The 27470-nt window shown below is 42.1% G+C and overlaps 1 protein-coding gene and 1 non-coding gene across 13 annotated transcripts in view; one reads left to right on the forward strand and one right to left on the reverse strand.

Annotated features, from left to right (window-relative positions):
* The window catches only part of LOC140204115 (cysteinyl leukotriene receptor 1-like), a 176819-nt gene that overhangs the window by 61842 nt on the left and 87507 nt on the right, over nucleotides 1-27470 (forward strand). For 5 of the 12 annotated variants that reach the window (XM_072270470.1, XM_072270471.1, XM_072270468.1 and 2 more), the window contains 2 exons: nucleotides 5600-5755; nucleotides 9031-17045. The exons of 2 other annotated variants lie outside the window; for them this stretch is intronic. In XM_072270470.1, the coding sequence (XP_072126571.1) occupies nucleotides 5603-5755; nucleotides 9031-10140 (1263 nt within the window). In that variant the 5' untranslated portion in view covers nucleotides 5600-5602 and the 3' untranslated portion in view covers nucleotides 10141-17045. Of the gene's footprint in view, nucleotides 1-5599; nucleotides 5756-9030; nucleotides 17047-27470 lie in introns of those variants that run through there. 5 more of the 12 variants (XM_072270475.1, XM_072270474.1, XM_072270476.1 and 2 more) reach the window with 2 other exon arrangements.
* Nucleotides 1301-1406, reverse strand: LOC140204622 (U6 spliceosomal RNA). The gene has a single exon (XR_011887691.1). It is a non-coding gene; the product is annotated as a U6 spliceosomal RNA (small nuclear RNA).

Raw genomic sequence — 27470 nt, forward strand, 5'->3', positions numbered from 1 at the left:
CATATATGTCTAGGACAGCTGCACAGAGGAGTCTTCATTATATGGAGATGATCTGCTGCCTAGAACTCTCAGCAAGTTGGAGGCGCACATCTTCTTAACTCCCTATGCTCAGAGGTCAACTTTTCATAACTTTTATATGGAATTCTGTATTAAAACAAACACGTTTATTGACAGCAACACACATAAAAGTTGCTGGTGAATGCAGCAGGCCAGGCAGCACCTATAGGAGGAGGTACAGGCGATGTTTTGGGCCGAGACCCTTCGTCAGGACTAACTGAAAGAAGAGCTAGTAAGAGATTTGAAAGTGGGAGGGAGACGGTGAGATCCAAAATGATAGAAGACAGGAGCGGGAGGGATGGACAGGTGATAGGCAAAAGGGATATGAGAGGATCATGGGACAGGAGGCCTAGGGAGAAAGAAAGGGGGAGGATCCAGAGGATGGGCAAGGAGTATAGTGAGAGGGACAGAGGGAGAAAAAGGAGAGAGAAAAAGAATATATATACACACACAAATAACGGATGGGGTATGAGGGGGAGGTGGGGCATAAACAAGTTTATTGACAGACGTTTCCCTGAGAGGCAGAAAAGACTCCCCCAGAGACTTGAGTTATAAATGGGTCCTAGACCAAAAGTAAAAAAAAAGGCTTGTTATAATTCGATATTATTACATTACTTTGTTATAATTTGACATTATCAAGTTACTAAGTAAACAAACGGTAGGCATTTGTATGTTAAGGGTAAACATATTTGTTTAGCATAGTGTTACAGTACACACCTCTAACATATCACAATCTCACTTTTTCTTTTGCTCCAAGGCAAACAATTCCAACCTGTACAATTTTTCTTATATCTCAAGCCCTCCAGTTCAGGCAACATCTTTGTGAATCTTTTTTGCTCCTTCTCTAGCTCAGTTATATTCTTCCTATAGACTGGCAACGTTACATGCATTTACATTCTACTCTATTCCAAATCATTAATATGCAAGACAAGCAACACTGGATCCAACGTCGATGCCTATGAGATATCACTGTGCACAGGTCTCCAATTTGAGCTCACAACGGAATCATGCGTTTCAGCCTTCTGGATCAGACTATCATGTGGGGGCTTGTTAAAGGTCTGGTAAAGATCCACATAGTCAACATAAACCTCCCAGTCCTCTTCATTGTCCTGGGTCCATCAGCATCATTATGCGCCGTGTCAAATGACGTAGACAATCATGTCCTATGACCATTAAAAACGCAAACACAGGGAATTCTGCAGATGCTGAAAATTCAAGCAACACACATCAAAGTTGCTGGTGAACGAATATGGAACGCTTCACGAATTTGCGTGTCATCTTGCGCAGGGGCCATGCTAATCTTCTCTGTATCATTCCAATTTTAGTATATGTGCTGCTGAAGCGAGCAGACCCGACGCAGACTGGGAGATCGTTTTGCTGAACACCTACGCTCTGTCCGCCAGAGAAAGCAGGATCTCCCAGTAGCCACACATTTTAATTCCACATCCCATTTCCATTCTGACGTGTCTATCCACGGCCTCCTCTACTGTAAAGATGAAGCCACACTCAGGTTGGAGGAACAACACCTTACATTCCATCTGGGTAGCCTCCAACCTGATGGCATGAACATTGACTTCTCTAACTTCTGCTAATGCCCCACCTCCCCCTCGTACCCCATCCATTATTTATTTATATACACACATTCTTTCTCTCCTTTTTCTCCCTCTGTCCTTCTGACTATACCTCTTGCCCATCTGGGTTTCCCCCCCCTCCCCCTTTTCTTTCTCCCTGGGCCTCCTGTCCCATGATCCTCTCATATCCCTTTTGCCAATCACCTGTCCAGCTCTTGGCTCCATCCCTCCCCCTCCTGTCTTCTCCTATCATTTTGGATCTCCCCCTCCCCATCCCACTTTCAAATCTCTTACTAGCTCTTTCTTCAGTTAGTCCTGACGAAGGGTCTCGGCCTGAAACGTCGACTGTACCTCTTCCTAGAGATGCTGCCTGGCCTGCTGCGTTCACCAGCAACTTTGATGTGTGTTCCTATGACCATGATTGTTCTTAGCACATTTTTCTACAGCAGTGGTTTGCCATTGCCGCCTTCTGGGCAGTGACTTTACAAGGCGGGTGACCTCAGCCATTATCAGTACTCTTCAGTGATTGTCTGCCTGGTGTCAGTGGTCGCACAATCCGGACTTTGTGATATGCTCTAGCTGCTCATGGCTTCACGTGACATTGTCTGGGGAAGTTAAGCAGGTGCTACACCTTGCCCAAGAGTGACCTGCGGGCTAGCAGAGGGAAGGAGTGCCTTACACCTTCTTTGACAGAGACGTACCTCTACCCCACAACCCGACTTATCATATATGATAAATTCTATCTGCTATTCCTTTTACCAACTTTTTCAGCTGTCTTAGATGCTGTTGTAACCTTAGACAACCTTCATCAGTTCTCCACCACACCACCAGTTCTGATATCATCTGCAAACTTCCTGACTGCCAATTGCCTGCAGTTATGAAGGTTAATGATTACCCTTTGGTCCTTGTTTTTCTTGGATTACTGTAATGGGATCTTTTACATTCACCTGAGAGATATACACACCATTAATTTGTTAACTTATGTAATAGATTGCATGTCTGACTCTGGAGGCCGGCCTTAGAATGACACACTTCCTTCATCATTAACATCATCACTATGTGCATGCCTTATGATGTAGACAATCATGGTCTTCAACCGTGATTCTTCTTGGCAAATGTTTCTGCAGAAGTTGTTTGCTATTGCCTTCTTCTGGACATTGACTTTACAAGACAGGTCACCCCAGCCATTGTCAATACTCTTTGGAGATTGTCTGCCTGGTAGTTGTGGTCGCATAGCCAGGACGCGATATGCACCGGCTGCTCATACAACCATCCACCACCTGCTTCCATGGCTTCATGTGACCCTGACCAGGGGCTAAGCAGGGGCTACAACTTGCCCAAGGGTGATCTGCAGGCTAGCAGGGGGCAGGAGAGCCTTACAGCCCCTTTGGTAGAGACGTCTCTCCACTCCATCACCCCTCTTGGTTACTCCTTCAAAACAACTCCATCAAATTCCTGAGACAAGATTTTCCATGCATAAAGCTGGCAATTGCTAATCAGTACTTGCCTTTCCTATTGAAAATAAAATGTAAGCAGGAAGGGAAAGAGGAATAATGAACTGGTACTGGTAGGCATGATTAAAGTAAATTTCAAAGCATTTTATCAGTACATTAAAGGCACAAAGGTAACAAGGGAAAGATTAAGGTCCAGGTGGCAATCTATGCAAAGATTATAACTGAGCTCTAAAAAGAATGCTTTGCATTTGTATTTACAGTCATGGATACTATGGTTTGAGTATTCTTGATTTTGAATTTTGCAATGAGTTAAACAGGAGTGTAGATGAAGATAGTTCTCTTAATGCAGTCCACGTGCTGACAAGGACCTACGTGGGAAATTGACAATTTAGTCGATTGGATGTAAAATGAATGTTAATAGAGGAGGTGTGAATCTTAAATTCACAGTTGATATGAAAATTGATGGCAGTGTTGATGGTAAAAAAAAAGCAGTTTTGGCTGCAGAACAATACTGATGAGTTGGCCACAACAAATGGAATTTAACCCAGAAAATTTAAGGTCTTACATTTTGGAAGGACTAATAATACTGGGATATAAAGGATCCAATGATGTTTTGAAGAATAGAAAATTCCCTAGGGCAGCAGCATCACTGGTTAAAAGGACAAATGGAATGCTTGCCTTCGTTAGCCAGGGTGTACAATATAAGAGCAGAGAGGTTATGTACAACTATGTAAAACACGGGTTAGGTGAAAGCCAGCCAGAGGGTGTAGCTCCAGTCACCACACTATACGAAGGATAAGACTGCACTGTAAGTGATGCAGAGGCAATTCACCAGTGCAGAAGTTCAAGTATAAAGTACATTTATTATCCAAGTATGCATACATTATACAATCTTGAGATTCATCATTTTACAGGCCGCCACAAAACAAAGAAACCTTAAAAAACAGACCATCAAACACTCAATGCACAGAGAGATTTAAAAAAAACAGATCATGCAAACAATAAACGTAAGCAAATAGCTTCAGAACTGAATTTCTACGAAAGACACGAAGCCAGGCATCACTACAGCTGGAGCAGGCCACAGCTCAGTTCAGTACGGATTGAATACATGTCGCAGGACTAGAGACATGAGGCCAGGCATCAGCACAGGCAACATCCTCAGTTCAGTGCAGAGCTGAGTAAGCATCATGGAGCAGGAGGCAAAACCAGCCTCGCCTCGCCTCTGGACTCAACACCCTGACCTTTTCAGTCTGGGTCAGTGTTTAACTCATCCAAACATCGTGTTGTTCTTGCTCTCGGCCAGCTCTGGGGCCTGGACCCCGCTGCCAGGGTTTGGCCTGTACCCAGCCTTTTCAATCCAGCCTGGCACATAAATTGATCAGACATCAGGATCTCCCCACTCTAAAGGACGTCGTGATTCTGCCTTTACTCTGTCTAGACCCCACCTTCGCTTACCTCAGCCATGCTTTCAATGGCCTCCGCCTTCACCTTCCTCGGCCATTTCTCACCTGCACCACTGGCTTCTCCATTGTTAGGGTTGATCATTATTAACAAAGTGTTATTAATAAGGTATTTAGTGGTTGTATCTGTTTTGTTTCTTGCTGCTGGTAAGTAGTCACTGGGCATCTCTAGCACCATCTTAAACCGGAAGTACTGTGTGCAAATGAGCATAAAGAGAGGCTGGGTTGTGTGAGTTTGCTTATTTTGGAGCAGAGAAGATTGAGAATAAGCAAAATTATGAAAGGCATGCATAACAAATACAGTAAAAAGCAGAGATATCTATAATCAGAGGCTAAAATTTTAAGGGATGAAATTTAGAGGGTCTTGGAGAAAGAATTCTTCTTACCCAGATAGCAGTTAAAATCTGAAACTTTATGCCTGAGGGAGTGCTGAAGGACCGCGTCACTTAACGGTTAATAAGTACTTAGATGAACATTTGAAATGGCAAGGCAGGGAAGGCTTTGTGCCAAGTACTGGAAAATGGGATTAGTAATGATAATTACTTTGATGGCTTGAACAGGCACAGCAGACTGAACGTAGAACATAGAACAGTATAGCACAGAAACACACTCCTTACCCTACAATGTCTGTGCTGGCTTTGATTTCAAGCCAAGCTAACCTTATCTGCCTGCATGTAATCTATGTCACCTCATTCCCTTTCTGCTCACGTGGCCTGGTTGAGTGCCCTTTAATGTAGGTTGTAACCTTCTTCATAAATTTCTCTGACAGCACATTCCAGGGACCTTCCACTGTCTGGCATGGAGGTAAAAAAAATCTTTGCCTCACACATCTCCCGTAAACTTTCTCCCACACTTTAAATCTATGACAAATCCACCTTAGAAAAATGACTCTGGCTATCTAGTATCCATGCCTCCCGTAATTCTATATACCCTGTATGACCACCCATGCTCCAGAGAAAACAATCAAGGTCCAACTCCCCAAACCTTACATGTGCTTCTTTTTCCTTTCCAACTATATTTGCAACATCTTACCATTAAACCATTTTTTCTTCCTCAGAACATGTTGGTCCTGACTTCAGACCAGTTGTTATTGGGTGGGCCAGATAGACGACACCCCACGGTTCTGAAAGTGGAAGCTGAAAAGATTGAGGAAACATCAGCTTTCAAGAATCACCATAGTTTGGAATGGTTCCAGAGGACTAGAAAATTGCAGGTGTGACTCCACTCCTTAAAAAAGGACGAAGGCAAAAGACATCAGTGGGAAGATGTTGGACCATTATTAAGGATGAGGTTTCAGAGATTTGGAGGCACATAATAAAATAGGCCCAAGTCAGCATGCATGGTTTCCTTAAGGGGAAATCTGGCCTGACAAATCTGTTGGAATTCTTTGAGGAAATAACAGACAGAATAGACAAAGGAGAATTGATGGATACACATAAAAGTTGTTGGTGAACGCAGCAGGCCAGGCAACATCTCTAGGAAGAGGTACGGTCGACGTTTCGGGCCAAAACCCTTCGTCAGGGCAGTTAGTCTCGGCCCTAAACGTCGACTGTACCTCTTCCTAGAGATGCTGCGTTCACCAGCAACTTTGATGTGTGTTGCTTGAAATTCCAGCATCTGCAGATTTCCTTGTGTTTGAGAATTGATGGATGTTGTTGACTTGGATTTTCAGTAAGTCTTTAACAAGGTGCCACATAACAGGCTGGTAAACAAGACAAGAGCCCATGGTATGACAGGAAATACATGAGCATGGAGACTGGCAGACTGGCGAGGAGGCAAACAGGGGAAAAATGAGGGCCTTTTCTGGTTGGCTGCTGGTGACTTTTAGTGTTCTACAGGGGTCTGTGTTGCGACCACCTCTTTTTATATAAAATGTCAATGATTTTAACGACAGTGTTAATGGCTTTGTGGCCATGTTTGTGGGTGAAAAGAAGGCAGATGGACGGGCAAGTAGTGTTGAGGAAGCAGGGAGTCTGCAGAAGGACTTGGAGGGTTTAGGAGAACGGGCTTGAAATGGCAAATGGAATATAGTGTAACGAAGTGTATGGTCATGCACTTTGATAGAAGGAATAAAGACGTAGACTATTTTCTAAGCAGGGAGAATATTCAAAATTGGAGGTGCAAAGGGACTTGGGAGTCCTCGTGCATGATTCCCTAAAGATTGGCATTGCAGGCTGAGTAGGTGATAAGGAAGACAAAAGTATATTTGTCACTGAAGTATGCATTCTACAGTACATACAACCTTAAGATGTATCTTCTTACAGGCAGCCACAACACAAAGACACAAAAGAATCCATTAAATAAAAAGTCCGTCAGACATTCCATGTGCAGAGGGTGAAAAGAAATAAACCATGCAGACAATAAACATAAGCAAATAGCTTCAGAACTGAAGTTTTACGAAAGACGTGAAATTGGGCATCACTGCAGCAAGGGCAGTGGATGTGAGGCCACACACCGTAGACACAAAGCCAGGCATCACTGCATTTCAGAGCAGAGCTGAGTAAACGTCATGGGTCAGCCAGCAGAACCAGCTCCCCGCCCCACCGCCTCTGGTCCTGACAGCCTGACCTTTACAGTCTGGCCCAGCACTTAAATCATCCAAGACATCGTGTTATTCCTCGCTCTCGGGCCGCTCTGGGTCCAGGACCCCCCCCGCCCCCAGCACGATTCAGCCCGTACCCGAAATTTCCATTTCAGCCCCGCACTTAAATCAATCAGACACCGGGACTTCTCTCCCTCTTGGAGACACCACGACTCTGCTTCGACCCTGACTCTACCTGCCGTGACCAGGTCTTCCCTGTGCCAATGCTACCACTTGCCCTGGCCATGCCACGACAGCGCCTCCACCTCCGCTCACCTCAACCACCCTTCGCTCGCCTTTTGTTAGGATTGATAATGTTGATCATTATTAATAAGCTGTACAGTAGTTTCCTTCGTTTCGTTTTTTTGCCACCTGTAAGTAGTCGCTGTCTTAAACCAGTGGCATCTTAAGAGAGAACCTTGCAATGTTAGCATGCATTTCGAGAGGACTAGAATATAAAATTGAGGTGGGACGGAGATACTTCTCTACCAGAGGACATGGGACGTGTGAGGCACTCTTTCCCTCTGCTAACCTGCTGGTTACCCTTGGGCAAGGTGTAACATCTGCTTAGCCCCCTCTCCCCGATCAGGGTCCCGTAAAACCATGGGAGCAGGCGGTGGATGGCCGTATGAACAACTGGCGCATATCACAAGTCCTGATTATGCGACAACTGACACCAGGCGTACAATCTCTGAGGACTATTGATCCTGGCAAACCACTTTTGTAGATAAATTTGCCAAGAACAATCCTGATTATCGAGAGACCATGATCGCCTACATCATATGATAAGGGACATAACAAGCAAACAAGAATATGGAAGCAAGGATGTAATGCTGAGGCTTTATAAGGCAGTGGTCAGACTGCACTTGGAGTATTGTAAACAGTTTTGGGCCCCTTATCTAAGGAAAGATATGCTGACATTGGAGAGAGTCCAGAGGGTTCTGGGCCTGTGCTCACTGTAGTTTGGAAGAAAGGGGAATTTGAAAGATGTACTGTTGATTGAGTGGATAAGGAGAGGACGTTTCTCATTGTCAGGGAGTCTAGGACATCACCCTAGAACTGAGATCAGGAGGAATTTCTTTAGCTAGAGGGTGGTGAATCTGTGAAATTCATTGCCACAGACGGCTGTGAAGGCCAAGTAATTGGGTATACTTAAAGTGGAGGTTGATAGTTTCTTGGTTGTTAGGACATAAATGGTTATGGGCAGAAGGCAGGAGAATGGGGTTGAGAGGAATAATAAATCAGCCATGATGAAATAGTAGAGCAGACTCGGTGAGCAGAATGGCCTGATTCTGCTCCTGTATCAATGGACTTCTAGTCTTATGACATAAGACTTACCCAACAATGGTCATTCCCGATCTACTCTCCCCAGCTCCTGCCAAATACTATTGCAATTATTTTTACCAAATTTAGCACTTTCCCCCAATATCCAGTCCTTAACTTTAACTACCCGAAAACTTACCAAATTATGAGAAGCACACACAAAGCACTGGAGGAACTCAGTAAGTCAGGCAGCATCCATGGGTTGGAATAAACTGTTGATGTTTTGGCTAAGAAACTTCATCAGGCTGTCTCGTTGAAAGTGCTGACTGTTTACTCCCCTCCATAGATGCTGCCTGACTTGCTGAGTTGCACCCGCATTTTGTGTGTTGTCCAAGACTTTCAGCATCCGCGGTATCTCTTGTGTCTACCAAGTTATACTCACTATTTCCAAGATGCTCTCCCACTGAAAGAGGAATGAGCTGTGAGATTGTTTGGATCTGTGGTTGAGCCATAAACATTAGCCTTGTTAGTTCACATTTATCCTATTATTGAATAAAAATATATACATTTGAAAAGTGTAGGTATTGGGTTGTTGTATGCCAAATTTCACTGCATTGATTGTTTCTCTTTGTTTTACCTTTTAGAACCTGAAGACATATCAAAAGGCTAAAATGAATCCGGAGGTGGCCCCAACTAACAAATCAGGGGTCGGTCAGCTTGACTGCCCGATGATCGATGATTTTCGTAATCAAGTCTATTCCACGGTATACTCCCTAGTTTTTGTGGTGGGCTTAGCAGGAAATTCTTTTGCTGTCTATGTGCTGGTGAAGACTTTTAAACAAAGGACAGCTTTCAACATCTACATGCTGAACCTGGCAGTGTCAGATTTGCTGTGTGTGTGCACCTTGCCCTTGAGAGTGTTATACTACTCTTACAAAGGAAGGTGGATCTTTGGGGACATAATGTGCAGAGTCACCTCTTACTCTCTCTATGTTAACCTGTACTGCAGCATTTACTTCATGACTGCCATGAGTTTCACCCGATTCCTGGCCATTGTGTTCCCCGTTAAAAATATGAAAATAGTGAATATTAAGAAGGCTAAGATTGTCTGTGCAGTCATATGGAGTTTTGTGACATTGACAAGCACTCCATTCTTGATGTCCGGCTCTCACCAAGCAGAAAACAAAACAAAGTGTTTTGAACCTCCAGCTTTTCGAGATAAAAAGGGCCTGAAAAGCCTATTGATCATGAACTACATATCTCTGGTCTTGGGCTTCATCCTACCCTTCCTCATCATCCTTATTTGTTACACCTTTATCGTAAGGACTTTAATGAAAAGCACAGCAGCTATTCATAAGAAAAAGGCATCACGTCGAAGAGCAGTGCATCTAATCATAATTGTGCTTGCTGCCTTCCTGATCAGCTTCATGCCGTATCACGTACAACGTACAGTGCACTTGCACTTCCTGAACCGAGAGATGAAAAGCTGTGAAGACATCATTTATATGCAAAAGTCAGTCGTGATCACGCTCTGTCTGGCTGCTGCCAACACCTGCTTTGACCCACTATTATACTTCTTCTCAGGTGAAAACTTCAGACGAAGGCTCACAATTTCTTTCAGCAGAAAATCGTCACTGTCAGGCCACCAAATATCTAACAAAAGGAAACGCTCGTTGATGCTTCAGGAAAATGAAAAGTCTGATGGAAATGCTTACACTCCTGCAGGGACAAGTGGAAGCAACAGCATCAACTAAATCCAATGTTGTACAGCTTTGGAACAACCTTTCAATTTGTGAAATAACTTTCGTTACTATCATGTTTCCATTATGCAAAACAAATACAAACCAAGTTTCACTGTTAGGCCCTTAGATTCAAGCAGAGGAGCAGTCAAAGAGTATCTCCTCATTTACAACAAAGACATCCCAGAATCCATGATTCTTTAAAAAGGCATTGCTTCCCCAAAAACATTTTGCTTATTTACAAGTGCTGGCGCTGAAGGTATCTGAAATGTAAATGCTGGGGTAGATTCACCTTTCCTAGGCTGCTGATTGGGAGTTTTATGTGCCTTCTACATGCTGATTAATATTGGTTTAATGACGACTGCTTCAAAAACACTGATGGTGAAGTTTCTGGGACTTTCACAGACTCCACAGCATCACGAAGCTTTCCTACATTGGATCGTGTCTATTTTCAACTTCTGTTCAATTGAAGAAACTCTGAAAGGGGATATGATCTAATCTGAATAGCGTCAAGTGTAGACTTCACCAGATCGTTGGGACAGAATGTTGAGCTGGGGCTAGGGAGCACAAGTTTAAGATGAACGTGCATCAAAAAAAGGACAAGAAGGATTGTTTCCTTAAAAAGAATGGGCTATTAGACTGTCTGAAAAATCTGTGGAATTCTTTGATTGATAGCAAGGCTGAAGGGGAACTGTAAAATACCCTCACTTATTGAGGAGAGACAGTGGAATTGAAGACTGTCACCATATTGCACTATTGAGTTCAGCATCACAGCCAAGCCAGTATCCAATTATTATCGAATCACTTTATCTACTTGCTCATCAACGTGCACTGGAAGTGTTTATGACTCTGGTCTCATTGAGCCTTGTCTGTTAATTTACCTCACACTCAAAATGTCTGCTGATATCTATACTTCCCACATGTCCTTCTGTGTGAGAGTGGGTGAACAAGTGATGCCCATCTTTGCCAGTGAAGGAAAGGAAATAAAAACAGCTATTTGGCTCCAGTAAACAAGAAGAAAGTAGTTGATCACATTAATTCTGGTAGAAACAGCTTTTTATCCTTTAACAACTGCCTACTTTTGTTTATATTTAAATATGTACATAAATCTGTTTAAGACAAATGTTCCTAAGCACAAAAATAATAGTTGATCCATATGGTCTCATTGCAAAACTAAAGGGTGTTCTGGAAAAATTCCACCATCCTTTCACGCGCAGTATTTTATTGAAATTAAAGCTTTGCAGAGCAATGAAGCAAAATTGTCCAAAACAAAAACCTTTAAGTGAAGAAAAGGATTTGGGATGTCATACAAAATTATGTAAGCAGTTCAGGTATGGAGCGCAAACACGAGGAAATCTGCAGATGCTGGAATTTCAAGCAACACACATAAAAGTTGCTGGTGAACGCAGCAGGCCCGGCAGCATCTATAGGAAGAGGTACAGTCAACGTTTCAGGCCGAGACCCTTTGTCAGGCCTTGTGTGTTGCTCAGGTATGGAGTTAATGTTTCCTCTGGCAGAGGAACAACCGTGTGCAGAGCCTCAAAAGGAATTGGCATGCTAAGTAGAGATGGGGAAAAATATTTCCATCTTGCGAATAGTGAAGTTTTAAAACTCATATGTCCAGAGGATTATGGAGACTCAGTTGCTGAGTAGGTTCAAAGTAGAGATTCTTGTATATAGTACTACTATAAGAAATTGCCACTGAGTTAAACTGTTGGCTATAATCTTACTGAATAACAGAACTGGCACACGGACCAAATGGTCTACTATTCCTTACGTAGAGGCAGATGGTGATGACTGCTAGGTTAAGTGTTTAAAACAGTTACCATAGTTTGTTGCTAAAGTATCCAGATTACGTCTCTGCAATCCACCTCAAGCTAGTTTATGAAATTCTGTGTACTTTACAAATCAATTAAGATTTTACTCAGGTTGATTATATAAAGCTGGAAATTTTAATATAGTTATTCCTATTGATGTAACATCCTTGAAGACTAAATGATAAATAAAACACCAAGAGCTAGTGATAAGATCAACTTGACATTAGAGCAAATTAATTAGTTGATTCAGACTTTGAAGATGGTGCCTGAGAGTCCATGAAATTCTCTCTCAAAATGTTTTGGACAACCTTGCTTCACTGTAATGGACTCAATATCAATATGTATTGAAGTTCGAAGAATATTTACAATGAAAATGCACTGACTTCTAAATGTATAGCAGATTAGCATGTTGCACTTAGATATTGGCAAGCCTACTGTGTTCATAATTCTACAAATCATATCATGAGTAATTTCAGAGATTCACAGCAGCAAAGAAATAACTGGAGAACATTATGCCTTTATACTCTGTCTAATAGGATTCTAACATCCTATTAAATAGTTAAAATTAACCCAGTTATTTCTGGAAGATGATAGTTGGCCAGAACTGCAGATTCACAATGGGTTAAATGTCATAATTAATGAACTTTGGTTGTTTATTACAAGGAATTGACCTGTGTCCCACACAGTGATACTTCTGCAAGGAGACAGATAAATAAAAACGTGGGTAAAGGAATGTCAGGTCAATTTGACTAAGAGAGAAAAACACAGAAATAATAACCCAGTTTTTTTAAAATTAATTTTACATACAATTTTGTATATTTTAATTTCTGAATACCTCTGTTTTTATACGTTGTAAAATTTCACTAAGGATGTGACCTATGTCTGAATTATTGTTGTAACTAGAATTTATAAATCTTTTTCTGGAGTGTATGATGTGGCCAGAAATAAATGCACAAAATGAAGGAAATATACAAAATGGAGGGCAGACAATATCTGTCAATTAGCTAGAACTGCTCAAGAGAGATTTAACTAGTCTGGCAGAGGGTGTGACCCAAAGTACTGGTGTAGCAAATGAGAAAGCCAAGGCATATGTAAAAGTTAAAGCAGGAAAGTCGGGATGGGATAGGCAGAGGAATGATGAAGCAGAGAGTGACAAATTCCTTGTAAGTTAAATACCATTCATTTAATTCAAGAATGCAGGTAAGTCAGATGATCTCAGGTCAAGTATGTGCCCATGGAACTAGATATTATAGCCTTGTCGGAAACATGGTTGAGGGATGGGCAGGACTGGCAGCTCAGTGTCATAAGGTATAGATACTCAGACATAATAGAGGTGGAGTTAAGAGAACATTATGGCAATACTTAAGAAGGAAATACAGTGCTTGAGGGATCGCCCAGTGAGGCTAGATGGGGGGAATTTAGAAATATGAAGGGGCTGATCACTCTGATGAATATGCACTTTAAGTCAGCAGGAATTAGAAAATATCACAGATAGTTGTAGGACTGTTGTAATAGATGAATTTAGTTTTTAAAGTATTGATTGAAACTGCCATAGTACTAAGGGTTTGTATGGCATAAAATTTAAGTATGTCCAGAAAAGTTTTTCCAGTGAATATGTAGATGATCCTTCTAAAATAAGCAGTGGGGGCGTACTCAATCTATTAATGGGAAATGAGGCTGGGGAAGTAGATGGTGGTTGGTGGGAAAGTAATTTGGGACCAGTAATCATAATTCTATTCGTCTGAAAGTAGTTCTTGATAAAGATAGGACTGATCCACATGTTAAGGTCCTAAATTCAGAAAGAAGAGTTTGCAAGGGAAGAAATTACAGGAGCCCTGCAAGGATTTTTGTATCTTCCTTAACCACAAGACATCAAGGCAACATTAATTGGGAGAGGCTTTGAGCAAGAAAAGGAATGTCTGGCAAGTGGGAGACTTTTAAAAGTGAGATAGGGAAAAGTTCAAGGCCAAGATTTTTCTTAGAGTGAAGGGCAAGTCTGGCAGGATTAGGGAAGCCTGGTTGCCAAAGGGTATTGGGAGTCTGATCAGAGAAAGCAAAGAGGTATTTGTCAGATATGGGCAGCTGGGCTCAAGCAAGAGAAGTGGAAGGGATATAGAAATGCACTTAAAGAAATAAGGAAGGCAAAAAGGAGTAATCCTAAACATATGTATAAGGTATATTAAGAGCAAAAGTGTAACTAGAGAGAAAATTGGTCCCTTTAAAGATCGATGTGGTTGTCCACATTTAGAGCCATTGGAGATGGGTGAGGACAAATCAATATTGTGTGTTGGTATTTACTATGAAGAAGGTCAGAGAAGGTAGGAAATTTGGGAAAGACAGCAGTGATGTCCTGAAACATACTGACATTTTGAAAGAATTGCTGAGGCATATAAAAGTGATTAAACCCCATGGCTAAGTAGCTGTCTCCTAGGACATTGCAGGAAACAAGGAAAAAAATTGTAGGATTTTTGTATCTTCCTTAAGCACTAGACATCAAGGCAGCTTCAGATTAACTTTAACATCAAGTAGTTCTGGCTAAATTGGAGTTAATGGGAATTAGTGGAAAATCCTCCACGGTTTGGAATCACACCTAATACAAAGGAAGATCATTATAGTGTTTGTGGTGGTTGGTGGTCAATCATCTCAGACACAGGAGTTCCTCAGTGTAATGCTGTAGCCCAACTATCCGGAGCTGCTCTGACAATGATCTTCCTTCTTTCATAAGTACACAGTTCAGCATTATTCACGAGTACTCAGATGATCAGGCAGCTCACAACTCAATGCAGCGAGACCTGGGCTAAATCAGTAATTCAAGAAGGCAGCTCAGCACTACTTTCTCAAGGGTAACAACGGAAGAGCAATTCAATGCTGGCCCAGCCTGTGAAACCCACATCCCTGAAGTGGATGCAAAACAATTCTGTTGATCCATGAGGAAATTGGTGACCCTGAGGAGACTGAGAAGATTGGTAGAGATGGGCAGAATTGAACTCTTGGAAAGCTACTGGATGCCTCGGACTCCATAGGCACAGAGCAGCTTAGGTTACTATACATACCTTCCTTCTCCACTTCAGCCAACGTTGAAAGAGAACGCTAGGATTTGTTTCACTGATGGATTCCCTGATTATGATTTGGGTAGGAACAGCTACTCAACCTGTGCTGTGTCCATTGCCATTGTAATTTCTAAACACATATTCCAGAGAATCAATGCAAAAAGATGTGTTGAATATTGATCGACATCACTGTTGCGTATCTCATGGAATCTATGTTTAAATGCAACACATGTACATACAGTATGTCCCAGAGCTACAATTTTGACAAGATCCCCCCAAATTGGCTTTCAATTCCAAAGCTACGCTCAAATAAATACACAATTTTTATGTCAATTAGTTATTGGAATAGAATCAGAATAGGTTTATTGTCACTGAGATACGTTATGAAATTTGTTGTTTTGTGGCAGCATTACAGTGTAATTAAAAAGAATTACTGTGAGCTACAATAAAAAATACACATTGCAAAAGAGGAATAATCAGGTAGTGTTCCTGGGTTCATGGACCATTCAGAAAGCTGATGGCAGAGGGGATGAAGCAGTTCCTAAAATGTTGAATGCGAGACTTACCTCTTCCTTGAGGGTAGTAATGAGAAGAGAGAAAATTGGAGGTGATGAATGTCCTTTACACCTTGCACAGGCCACCAGCTTTTGAAGGTATTCTCAATGGTGAATAGATAAGCTCAATTCTCAAAGAGCTTTTACAAGTATATTAAGAGCAAAAGGATTGTAAGGGATAAAATTGGTCCTCTTGAAGATCAGAGTGGTCGGCTTTGTGCGGAACCAAAGGAAATGGGGGAGATCTTAAATAGGTTTTTTGCGTCTGTATTTACTAAGGAAGCTGGCATGAAATCTATGGAATTGAGGGAATCAAGTAGTGAGACCATGGCAACTGTACAGATTGAAAAGGAGGAGGTGCTTGCTGTCTTGAGGAAAATTAAAGTGGATAAATCCCCGGGACCTGACAAGGTGTTCCCTCGGACCTTGAAGGAGACTAGTGTTGAAATTGTGGGGGCCCTGGCGGAAATATTTAAAATGTCACTGTCTACGGGTGAAGTGCCGGAGGATTGGAGAGTGGCTCATGTTGTTCCGTTGTTTAAAAAAGGATCGAAAAGTAATCCGGGAAATTATAGGCCGGTGAGTTTAACGTCAGTAGTAGGTAAGTTATTGGAGGGAATACTAAGAGACAGAATCTACAAGCATTTGGATAGACAGGGGCTTATTAGGGAGAGTCAACATGGCTTTGTGCGTGGTAGGTCATGTTTGACCAATCTGTTGGAGTTTTTCGAGGAGGTTACCAAGAAAGTGGATAAAGGGAAGGCAGTGGATATTGTGTACATGGACTTCAGTAAGGCCTTTGACAAGGTCCCTCATGGGAGGTTAGTTAGGAAAATTCAGCCGCTAGGTATACATGGAGAGGTGGTAAATTGGATTGGATATTGGCTCAATGGAAGAAGCCAGAGAGTGGTGGTAGAAAATTGCTTCTCTGAGTGGAGGCCTGTGACTAGTGGTGTGCCACAGGGATCAGTGCTGGGTCCATTGTTATTTGTCATCTATATCAATTATCTGGATGATAATGTGGTAAGTTGGATCAGCAAGTTTGCTGATGATACAAAGATTGGAGGTGTAGTAGACAGTGAGGAAGGTTTTCAGAGCTTGCAGAGGGACTTGGACCAGCTGGAAAAATGGGCTGAAAAATGGCAGATGGAGTTTAATACTGACAAGTGTGAGGTATTGCACATTGGAAGGACAAACCAACGTAGAACATACAGGGTTAATGGTAAGGCACTGAGGAGTGCAGTGGAACAGAGGAATCTGGGAATACAGATACAAAATTCCCTAAAAGTGTCGTCACAGGTAGTTAGGGTCGTAAAGAGAGCTTTTGATACATTGGCCTTTATTAATCGTAGTATTGAGTATAAGAGCTGGAATGTTATGATGAGGTTGTATAAGGCATTGGTGAGGCCGAATCTGGAGTATTGTGTTCAGTTTTGGTCACCAAATTACAGGAAGGATATAAATAAGGTTGAAAGAGTGCAGAGAAGGTTTACAAGGATGTTGCCGGGACTTGAGAAACTCAGTTACAGAGAAAGGTTGAATAGGTTAGGACTTTATTCCCTGGAGCGTAGAAGAATGAGGGGAGATTTGATAGAGGTATATAAAATTATGATGGGTATAGATAGAGTGAATGCAAGCAGGCTTTTGCCACTGAGGCAAGGGGAGAAAAAAACCAGAGGACATGGGTTAAGGGTGAGGGGGGAAAAGTTTAAAGGGAACATTAGGGGGGGCTTCTTCACACAAAGAGTGGTGGGAGTATGGAATGAGCTGCCAGACGAGGTGGTAAATGCAGGTTCTTTTTTAACATTTAAGAATAAATTGGACAGATACATGGATGGGAGGTGTATGGAGGGATATGGTCCGTGTGCAGGTCAGTGGGACTAGGCAGAAAATGGTTCAGCACAGCCAAGAAGGGCCAAAAGGCCTGTTTCTGTGCTGTAGTTTCTATGGTTTCTATGGTTCTATGGTTTCTATGGTGGGAGGGCTTGTACCTGTGATGAAGCTGGCTGACTCTACAAACCTCTGCAGCCTCTTTCGATCCTGCAAATTGCAGCCTCCATCCCAAACGGTGATGCACCCACTCAGAATGTTCTCCACGGTACATCTAAGAAGTTTGCTAGAGTATTTGGTGACATACCAAATCTGCTCAAACTCCAAATGAGGTACACCCACTAGTGTGCCTACTTCATGATCTTCAGATGTGTTGGGCCCGGGATAGATCTCTTGAGATGTTGACCCCCAGGAACTTGAAGCTGCTCACCCTTTGCACTGCTGGCCCCTCGATGAAGACTGGTGTGTGTTGTCCTGACTTCTTCACAATCATTTCCCTGGTCTTGCTGATGTTGAGTGTAAGGTTGTTGTGACACCATTTAAACAGCCAATCTACCTCCTGTACACCTCCTCATCGCCATCTAAGAACCTGTCAACAGCAATGGTGTCATTGGCAAGTTTATAGATGGCACTTGAGCTGTGCCTAGCCACACAGTCATGAGTGTCAAAAGAGTAGAGCAGTAGACAAGTGTGAATCCCTGAGGTGCACCTGTGTTGATTGTTACACCAAAAGAATGAGATGTGACTCATACATATCTGATGACCTTCTGTGGTGTCAGTAGATATCCAGCATGGAAAGCAATGCAGCAATTAGTCCTGACGAAGGGTCTCGGCCTGAAACGTCGACTGCATCTCTTCCTAGAGATGCTGCCTGGCCTGCTGCGTTCACCAGCAACTTTTATGTGTGTTGCTTGAATTTCCAGCATCTGCAGAATTCCTGTTGTCAGCAATTGTAAAGCAGGGAGAAAGCGATCCAACAAATGTGTTTGAACAAACTGGATCAGCCAACGTCACCTGACAGAACTAGCAGTTTTTAAAAAAATAAAAGTAATAAAATGCAATCAAAAGCAGTTGAATTCCTTTCAGAAGATTTTGCAGAAGTTGGTTTCAGGCTCTGTAAGCCTACTAGTGACTTCTGTATAATTATTCATGTAGCAAAAATTTGGAGAAATCTGTAAGAAGATTGCCTATGGCATTGCTCTGCACAATATAACTTCTCAAGGAGCTGGCGAAAACCTACTAAGTGATTATCATCCTGAAACTGTCAGAGCACTACACAGCTCAGAAACAGTTCCTTTGGCCCAGCTTGTCTGTGCTGACCAGATTGTATTCCTGAGCTATCCCATTTTCCTGTTAACTATGATTAGACCATTAAGACCATAAGACATAGGAGCAGAATTAGGCCATTCAGCCCATCAAGTGTGCTCTGCCATTCAATCATGGCTGATGCCAGATCCCACTCAAACCCATACACCTTCTCACCATATCCCTTGATGCCCCGACCACTCAGGAAACTTATCGATTTTCACTTTAAATATACCCACAGGCTTGGCTTCCACAGCTGTCTGTGGCAGAGCATTCCACAGATTCACTGCGCACTGGCTAAAATAAAATTCCTCCTTACGTCTGTTCTAAAAGGTCACCTCTCAATTTTGAGGCTGTGCCCTCCAGTTCTGGATACCCCCACCATAAGAAACATCCTCTCCACATCCACTTTATCTAGTCATTTCAACATTCACTAGGTTTCAATGAGATCCCCCCTGCATTCTTCTAAGTTCCAGTGAGTACATGCCCAAAGCTGCCAAACACTCCTCATATGTTAACCCCTTCATTCACGGAATCATCCTCATCAACTTCCTCTGGACTCTCTTCAATGACAACACATCCTTTCTGAGATATGTGGCCTAAAACTATTGACCATACTCCAAGTGCAGCCTGACCAGTGGCTTATAAAGCCTCAGCATTATCTCTTTGTTTTTATATTCTATTCCCCTTGAAATAAATGCCAGCGTTGCATATGCCTTCTTTACCATAGACTCAACCTGTAAAGTAACCTTCTGGGAGTCTGGCATGAGGCTGCTAAGTCCCTGTGCACCTCTGATGTTTGAATTTTCTCCCCATTTAAATAATAGTCTGCATCTTTGTTCCTTTTACCAAAATGCATTATCATACATTTCCCAACACTGTATTCCATCTGCCACATTTTTGCCCATTCTTCCAATTTGTCTAAGTCCTTCTGCAATCACATTACTTCCTCAGTGCTATCTACCTCTCCACCTATCTTTGTATCATCTACAAACTTTACCACAAAGCCATCAATTCCATTATCCAAATCATTGACAAACAATGTGAAAATTAGTGGTCCCAATGCTGATCCCTGAGGAACACCATTAGTCACTGGCAGCCAACTAGAAAAGGCCCCCTTTATTCCTATTCACTATCTTCTGCCTGTCAGCCATTCCTCTATCCATGCCAGTATCTTTCGTATAATGCCATGGGATTTTAACTTTGTTAAGCAGCCTCATGTGTGGCACCTTATCAAATGCCTTCTGAAAATCCAAGTAAATGACACCTTTTGTCCACCCTGCTTCTGTCTTCCTTGAAGAACTCTATCAGAATTGTCAGTCAAGATTTTCCTTTACAGAAACTATGCTGACTTTGATTTATTTTATCATTGGTTTCCAAATACCCTGAAACCTCATCCTTAATAATGGATTCCACCATTTTCCCTACCACTGATGTTAGACTAACTGGCCTATAATTTCCTTTCTTTTGCCATCCTCCCCTCTTAAAGAGTGGAATAACCTTTGCAATTTTCCAGTCCTCCAGAACTATGCCAGAATCAAGTGATTCTTGAAAGAACATGATCAATGCATCCGCTATCTCTTCAGCAACCTCTCTCAGGACTCTGGGCTGTAGTCCATCTGGTCTAGATGACTTATCCACCTTAAGACCTTTCAGCTTGCCTAGAACATTTTCCTTTGTAATAGCAATGGCACTCACTGCTTCCCTTTGACACTCACGGACCTCTGGCACACTGTTAGTGTCTTCCACAGTGAAGGCAGATGCAAAATAATCATTAAGTCCATCTGCTATTTCTTTGTCCCCCATTATGACCTCACCAGCATCATTTTCCAGTAGTCCAATATAAACTCCCACCTCCCTTTTATGCTTTATATAACTGAGAAAACTTTTAGTGTCCTGCTTTATATTAATGGTTAGTTTGCCCTCATATTTCATCTTTTCCCTTCTTATTGCTTTTTTAGTTGCCTTTTGTGAGGTTTTAAGAATTTTCCAGTCATCCAAATTCCCATTATATGCCTTTTCCTTGACTTTTATGAGTCCTTAACTTTCTTTGTCAACCACAATTGTCTAGCCCTGCCATTTGAGACCTTCTTCTTCTGTGGGATATATTTATCCTGCACCTTGTGAACTATTCCCAGAAACCAGCCACCTCTACTCTGCCATCATCCCTGCCAGAATCCTCCTACAATCCACCTATGCAAGCTCCTCTTTCATGCCTCTGTAATTCCCTTTATTCTGTTGCAATACTGATACATGTGACTTATGCTTCTCCTTTTCAAATTGCAGTATAAATTCAATCATATTATGATCAATGCATCCTAAGTGTTCTTTTACATTAAGCTCCCTAATAAAATTTGGATTATTAAAAAACATCAAATCTAAAATAGCCTTTCCCCGTATAGGCGCAAGCTCAAGCTGCTCTAAAAAGCCATCTCATAGCCATTCAACAAATTCCCTTTCTTGCAATCTGACACCAACCTGATTTTCCCAGTACCCTTGCTTATTGAAGTCCTCAATTATAATTTTGACATTACCCTTATTACATGCCCTTTCCATGTCCCTTTGTAATCTCAACCGCACATCTTGGCTACTATTTGGAAGCCTATATATGATTCCCATAATATTTTTTTCTGTTCGTGCAGTTTCTTAACTCCACCCACAAAGATTCAACATTCTCTGATCCTATGTCACCTCTATGTCAAAATGTGATTCCACCTCTTACCAACAGAGACACACCACCGCCTATGCCTTCCTGCCAGTCCTTTTGATACAAAGTATATCCTTTGGCACTAAGCTCCCAACTATGACCTTCTTTCATCCACGACACAGTGATGCCCACAACGACATGCTGACCAATCTCTAGTTGTGCTATGATTTCATCCACCTTATTCCAAATTCAAAGCAAATTAAAATACAACATCTTCATCCTTTGGAATTTTGTCTCTGTGATACAATATAACTCTTTGCACTGTCTGCATTGGTACCCATTCATTGGCTTGTCCTTTCTTACATTGATATTACTTCCATCATCTACTCGTAAACATGATGGCTCATGCTCAGCTCCATCACACTGGTTCCCATCCGCCTGCCATATTAGTTTAAACCACTCCCAACAGCTCCATTAAATTTGCCCACAAAGATATTGCTCCTCCTTGGATTCAAGCGCAGCCTGTCCCTTTTGTACAGATCACTTCAACACCAGATTGTTACACCTTTTTTCCCTAGGTGGGAGAACCTAAAACTAGAGGGCATAGGCTTAAGATGAGAGGGCAAAGATTTAAAGCTCCACACATTGATTGCCCACTTTCCCCAAAGCAACCTACATTTTCACTGGCTTCCTTCTTGCTCCTCCTACACTTACAGAATGTCTTGATATTCTTCTTAATTTTACTTGTCAAGAATGTTTTCGAGGCACATTTTTGTCCTCCTATTGAAATCAGTTTTCTTCCAATTCAAGATCTTAACTTGGGGACCAATCTTCTTCCTTCCCATAAGCACCTTAAAACATATAGAATTGTGGTCACTGTTCATAAAGTGTTCCATCACAACACTTCCATCATGTTCCCAGTTTCATTTTCCAAGACAAGGTCAAATCCTTCCCCATGTTTCTAGTAGGACTATTTACAGATTGTCTCAATATACTTTATTGGATATGCAAAGTGAAGTTTGTCCTGTCTACGCCCATTGCACTAAGACAATCCCAATGAGTACAGTTAAACTCCCCCACTACTATAATCCTAATACACCATTTCGCAATGTGTTTATATATCTGTTCTTCCTGTTGGCTATTGGGAGACCTATGTTTTAACGATTGCCTTCCTCTTTTTCCTGAATTTTACCCACATGGTCTCATTGAATGGTCCCTCCAAGATCTTATTTCCAAGTGCCACTGTCTTGTTTTCTCTAATCAATGGTATGACCCCACCTCAATTGTATTCATCTCTGTCACTTTTGAAAGTTTAGGACACTGGAAAGTTAAGCTGCCAGTCCTGCATTTCCCTCACATTCCCTTGCAATAACATCATAATTTCAAATGGTGATCCAAACTCTAAACTCGCCTAACAAGCTTACCTGTGAAGCTCCTTTCATTAACATAAGCACAGTTGAGTCCATCAGCCCTACCATGCTCCTTAGTCTACCTGTGTTTGCTTTGCCCAGTGACATTTTATTTATCCTCCACATTTTCTTCTCCACCATCTGCAATTCTTTCTACCTACCCGCAGCACCCCTCCAACCCCTGTAAAATTAGCTTAACACCCACCCCACTGCACCCAATCTGTAGCATGAGCAAATCTCCCTCCAAGCATTCTGGTCCACTTACAATTCAGTTTACGTGCAACCTGTCCTACTGCTACCAGCCCTACCTACTCCAGAAATGATCACAAATGATCTAAGCACCTAATACAAACCCTCCTGCACCACATTTTTAGCCAAGTATACATCTGTTCCAACCCCTTATTTTCATCCTCACCACCACGGAGCATCGTGAGTAATCCTGAGATTAAAACCCTAGAGGTCCTGCTTTTAAACTTCTGCCTAATTCCTTGAACTCACTTTGCAGAATCGCTTCAGTTTTTCTATCTATGTCTTTAGTACCAATCTAAACTTTGACCTCTGGCTTTTTTCCCTCTCCCTATAGAATTTTCTATATCTGATCCAAGATTTCCCTGACTTTTGCAGCAGCAAGGCAAAATCCCACTTTAGAATTTCACTGTTGGATTCAGAAATACCTGTCCATTCCCCTCTAATAATTCTGTAAGCATTAGTGCTCCAAAGGACTCTTCCCTGCTGCTTGCCCCCAGGAAAACATCCCCTGACACTGTCTAAAATAACAGATCTGTTTGAGTGGTCATCCATCTTCTCTCTTTCTGTGCCCGTGTCATAACCATTGCCATTTTCTGCGTGCTCATAGCAAGTTTAACCACAGCTCCTCATAGAGGGATCAGAAGTGGAGAGAGAGAGCAGTTTCAAGTTTCTGGGTGTCAAGATCTCTGAGGACCGACCTAACTTGGTCCCAACATATTGATGCAGTTATAAAGAAGCCAAGACAGCAACTTCATTAGGAGTTTGAAGAGATTTGTTATGTCAACAAATACACTCAAAACCTTCTATAGAAGTACCATGGAGAGCATTCTGACAGGCTGTTATGGTGGGGGGGGGGGGGGGGGGGAGGATGGTGCTACTGCACAGGACCAAAAGAAGCTGCAGAGGGTTGTAAATTTAGTCGGCTCCAACTTGGGTACCAAGTACCCAGCACATCTTCAGGGAGCGGTGTCTCAGAAAGGCAGCGTCCATTATTAAGGACCTCCAGCACCCTGGGCATGCCCTTTTCTCACTGTTACCATCAGGTAGGAGGTACAGAAGCCTGAAGGCACACACTCAGTGATTCAGGAACAGCTTCTTCCCCTCTGTCATCCAATTCCTAAAATGACATTGAACCCCTGAACAATACCTCACTTTTTAAACATAGATTTTTTTTCTGTTTTTGCATCATTTTTAATCTATTCAATATATGTATACTGTAATCGGTTTACTTATTTTTTTCTATATTATGTATTGCACTGAACTGCTGCTGCTAAGTTAACAAATTTCACAACATATGCCGGCACTAATAAACCCAATTCTGATTCTGATCTTGAAAGCTGTAACTGCTTTATGCACGCTGTCAGTCATAGGGTCAAACAGCACACAAGTGGGGTCTTCAGCCCACTTGATCCATGCTGACCAAGATGGCCCATCCAAGCTAGTCCCATTTTCCAGAGTTTGGCCCATAACCTTCTAAATCTTTCCATGTAACTGCCCAACTGTCTTTTAACAGGAACTGCATTAATGCATTTCAATCATTTTCAGGGGAGGGGTTGAAGTTTCAGCATTCAGTGTTTGCGGAAGGCCTGAGACTGAAGGAGTTTAGCAGAAAAACTTTTATTTTTACTAACTAAATGCTTCTGAGAAGTTCTGCAAAACTTCTCTTTGGATCAATCACATTTGACCTTTTACATTGTGCTCAGCATTGCCTTGGAGTTATTTGCTAGGCTACAATGCTCATAGATTGTGATAGTTCACTGATATTTCTCAACCCAAAGGATCTCAGCAATTTATACTTTTCAGAATATATCGATGATTTGTTTTAAGCTGATTAATCATTGTGTCTCTGATTATACTGGACTGGGCTGGACTGGAGCCAATGTCCTAGGGGAAGTGTTTGCTACTGTTGTTCAGGAGGATTTAAACTAATGTGGCAGGGGGATGGGAACAAGTGCAGAGAGACAGAGGGGTGTAAAATGAGGGTAGAAGCAAAAAGTAATAAGGTGAAAAATAAAAGTGGCAGGCCGGCAAATCCAGGGCAAAAATCAAAAAGGGCCACTTTTCAACATAATTGTATAAGGGCTAAGAGTGTTGTAAAAGCAAGCCTGAAGGCTTTGTGTGTCAATGCAAGGAGCATTCGTAACAAGGTGGATGAATTAAAAGTGCAGATTGTTATTAATGAATATGATATAGTTGGGATCACAGAGACATGGCTCCAGGGTGACCAGGGATGGGAGCTCAACATTCAGGGATATTCAATATTCAGGAGGGATAGACGTGAAAGAAAAGGAGGTGGGGTGGCGTTGCTGGTTAGAGAGGAGATTAACACAATAGAAAGGAAGGACATTAACCTGGAGGATGTGGAATAGATATGGGTAAAGCTGCATAACACTAAAGGGCAGAAAACGCTGGTGGGAGTTGTGTACAGGCCACTTAACAGTAGTAGTGAGGTTGAGGATGGCATTAAACAGGAAATTAGAAATGTGTGCAATAAAGGAACAGCAGTTATAATGGGTGACTTCAATTTACATATAGATTGGGTGAACCAAATTGGTTGAGGTGCTGAGGAAGAGGATTTCTTGGAATGTATGCGGGATGGTTTTCTGAACCAACATGCCGAGGGACCAACTACAGAGCAGGCCATCCTAGACTGGGTATTGAGCAATGAGGAAGGGTTAGTTAGCAATCTTGTCGTGCGAGGCCCCTTGGGTAAGAGTGACCATAATATGGTGGAATTCTTCATTAAGATGGAGAGTGACATAGTTAATTCTGAAACAAAGGTTCTGAACTTAAAGAAGGGTAACTTTGAAGGTATGAGATGTGAATTAGCTAAGATAGACTGGCAAATGATGGTTGATGGTGGATATGCAATGGCAAGCATTTAAAGATCGCATGGATGAACTACAACAATTGTTCATCCCAGTTTGGCAAAAGAATAAACCAGGGAAGGTAGTGCACCCATGGCTGACAAGAGAAATTAGGGATAGTATCAATTCCAAAGAAGAAGCATACAAATTAGCCAGAAAAAGTGGCTCACCTGAGGACTGGGAGGAATTCAGAGTTCAGCAGAGGAGGACAAAGGGCTTAATTAGGAAAGGGAAAAAGGATTATGAAAGAAAGCTGGCAGGGAACATAAAAACTGACTGTAAAAGCTTTTATAGATATGTGAAAAGAAAAAGATTGGTTAAGATAAATGTAGGTCCCTTACAGTCAGAAACAGGTGAATTGATCATGGGGAACAAGGACATGGCAGACCAATTGAATAACTACTTTGGTTCTGTCTTCACTAAGGAGGACATAAATAATCTTCCGGAAATAGTAGGGAACCAAGGGTCTAGTGAGATGGAGGAACTGAGGGAAATACATGTTAGTAGGGAAGTGGTGTTAGGTAAATTAAAGAGATTAAAGGCAGATAAATCCCCAGGGCCAGATGGTCTGCATCCCAGAGTGCTTAAGGAAGTAGCCCAAGAAATAGTGGATGCATTAGTGATAATTTTTCAAAACTCTTTACATTCTGGATTAGTTCCTGAGGATTGGAGGGTGGCTAATGTAACCCTGCTTTTTAAAAAAGGAGGGAGAGAGAAACCGGGGAACTATAGACCAGTAAGCCTGACATCGGTGGTGGGAAAAGTGCTGGAGTCAGTTATCAAAGATGTGATAACAGCACATTTGGAAAGCAGTAAAATCATCGGACAAATTCAGCATGGATTTGTGAAAGGAAAATCATGTCTGACGAATCTCATAGAATTTTTTGAGGATGTAACTTTTAGCATGGATAGGGGAGAACCAGTGGATGTGGTATATTTGGATTTTTAAAAGGCTTTTGACAAGGTCGCACTCAGGAGATTATTGTGCAAACTTAAAGCACATGGTATTGGGAGTATGGTATTGATGTGGATAGAGAATTGGTTGGCAGACAGGAAGCAAAGAGTGGGGATAAACGGGACCTTTTCAGAATGGCAGGCAGTGACTAGTGGGGTACCGCAAGGCTCAGTGCTGGGACCCCAGTTGTTTACAATATGTATTAATGACTTAGAAGAGGGAATTAAATGCAGCATCTCCAAGTTTGCGGATGACACGAAGCTGGGCGGCAGTGTTAGCTGTGAGGAGGATGCTAAGAGGATGCAGGGTGACTTGGATAGGTTAGGTGAGTGGGCAAATTCATGGCAGATGCAATTTAATGTGGATAAATGTGAGGTTATCCACTTTGGTGGCAAAAACAGGAAAACAGATTATTATCTGAATGGTGGCCGATTAGGAAAAGGGATAGTGCAACGAGACCTGGGTGTCATTGTACACCAGTCATTGAAAGTGGGCATGCAGGTACGGCAGGCGGTGAAAAAGGCATAAAATCGTATAAAATCGTGAAACGTATAAAATCCTAAGGGGATTGGACAGGCTGGATGCAGGAAGATTGTTCCCGTTGTTGGGGAAGTCCAGAACGAGGGGTCACGGTTTAAGGATAAAGGGGAAGCCTTTTAGGA

This window comes from Mobula birostris, chromosome 10 (genome assembly GCF_030028105.1).
Source record: "Mobula birostris isolate sMobBir1 chromosome 10, sMobBir1.hap1, whole genome shotgun sequence".
In the NCBI taxonomy this organism is placed as follows: Eukaryota; Metazoa; Chordata; class Chondrichthyes; order Myliobatiformes; family Myliobatidae; genus Mobula; species Mobula birostris.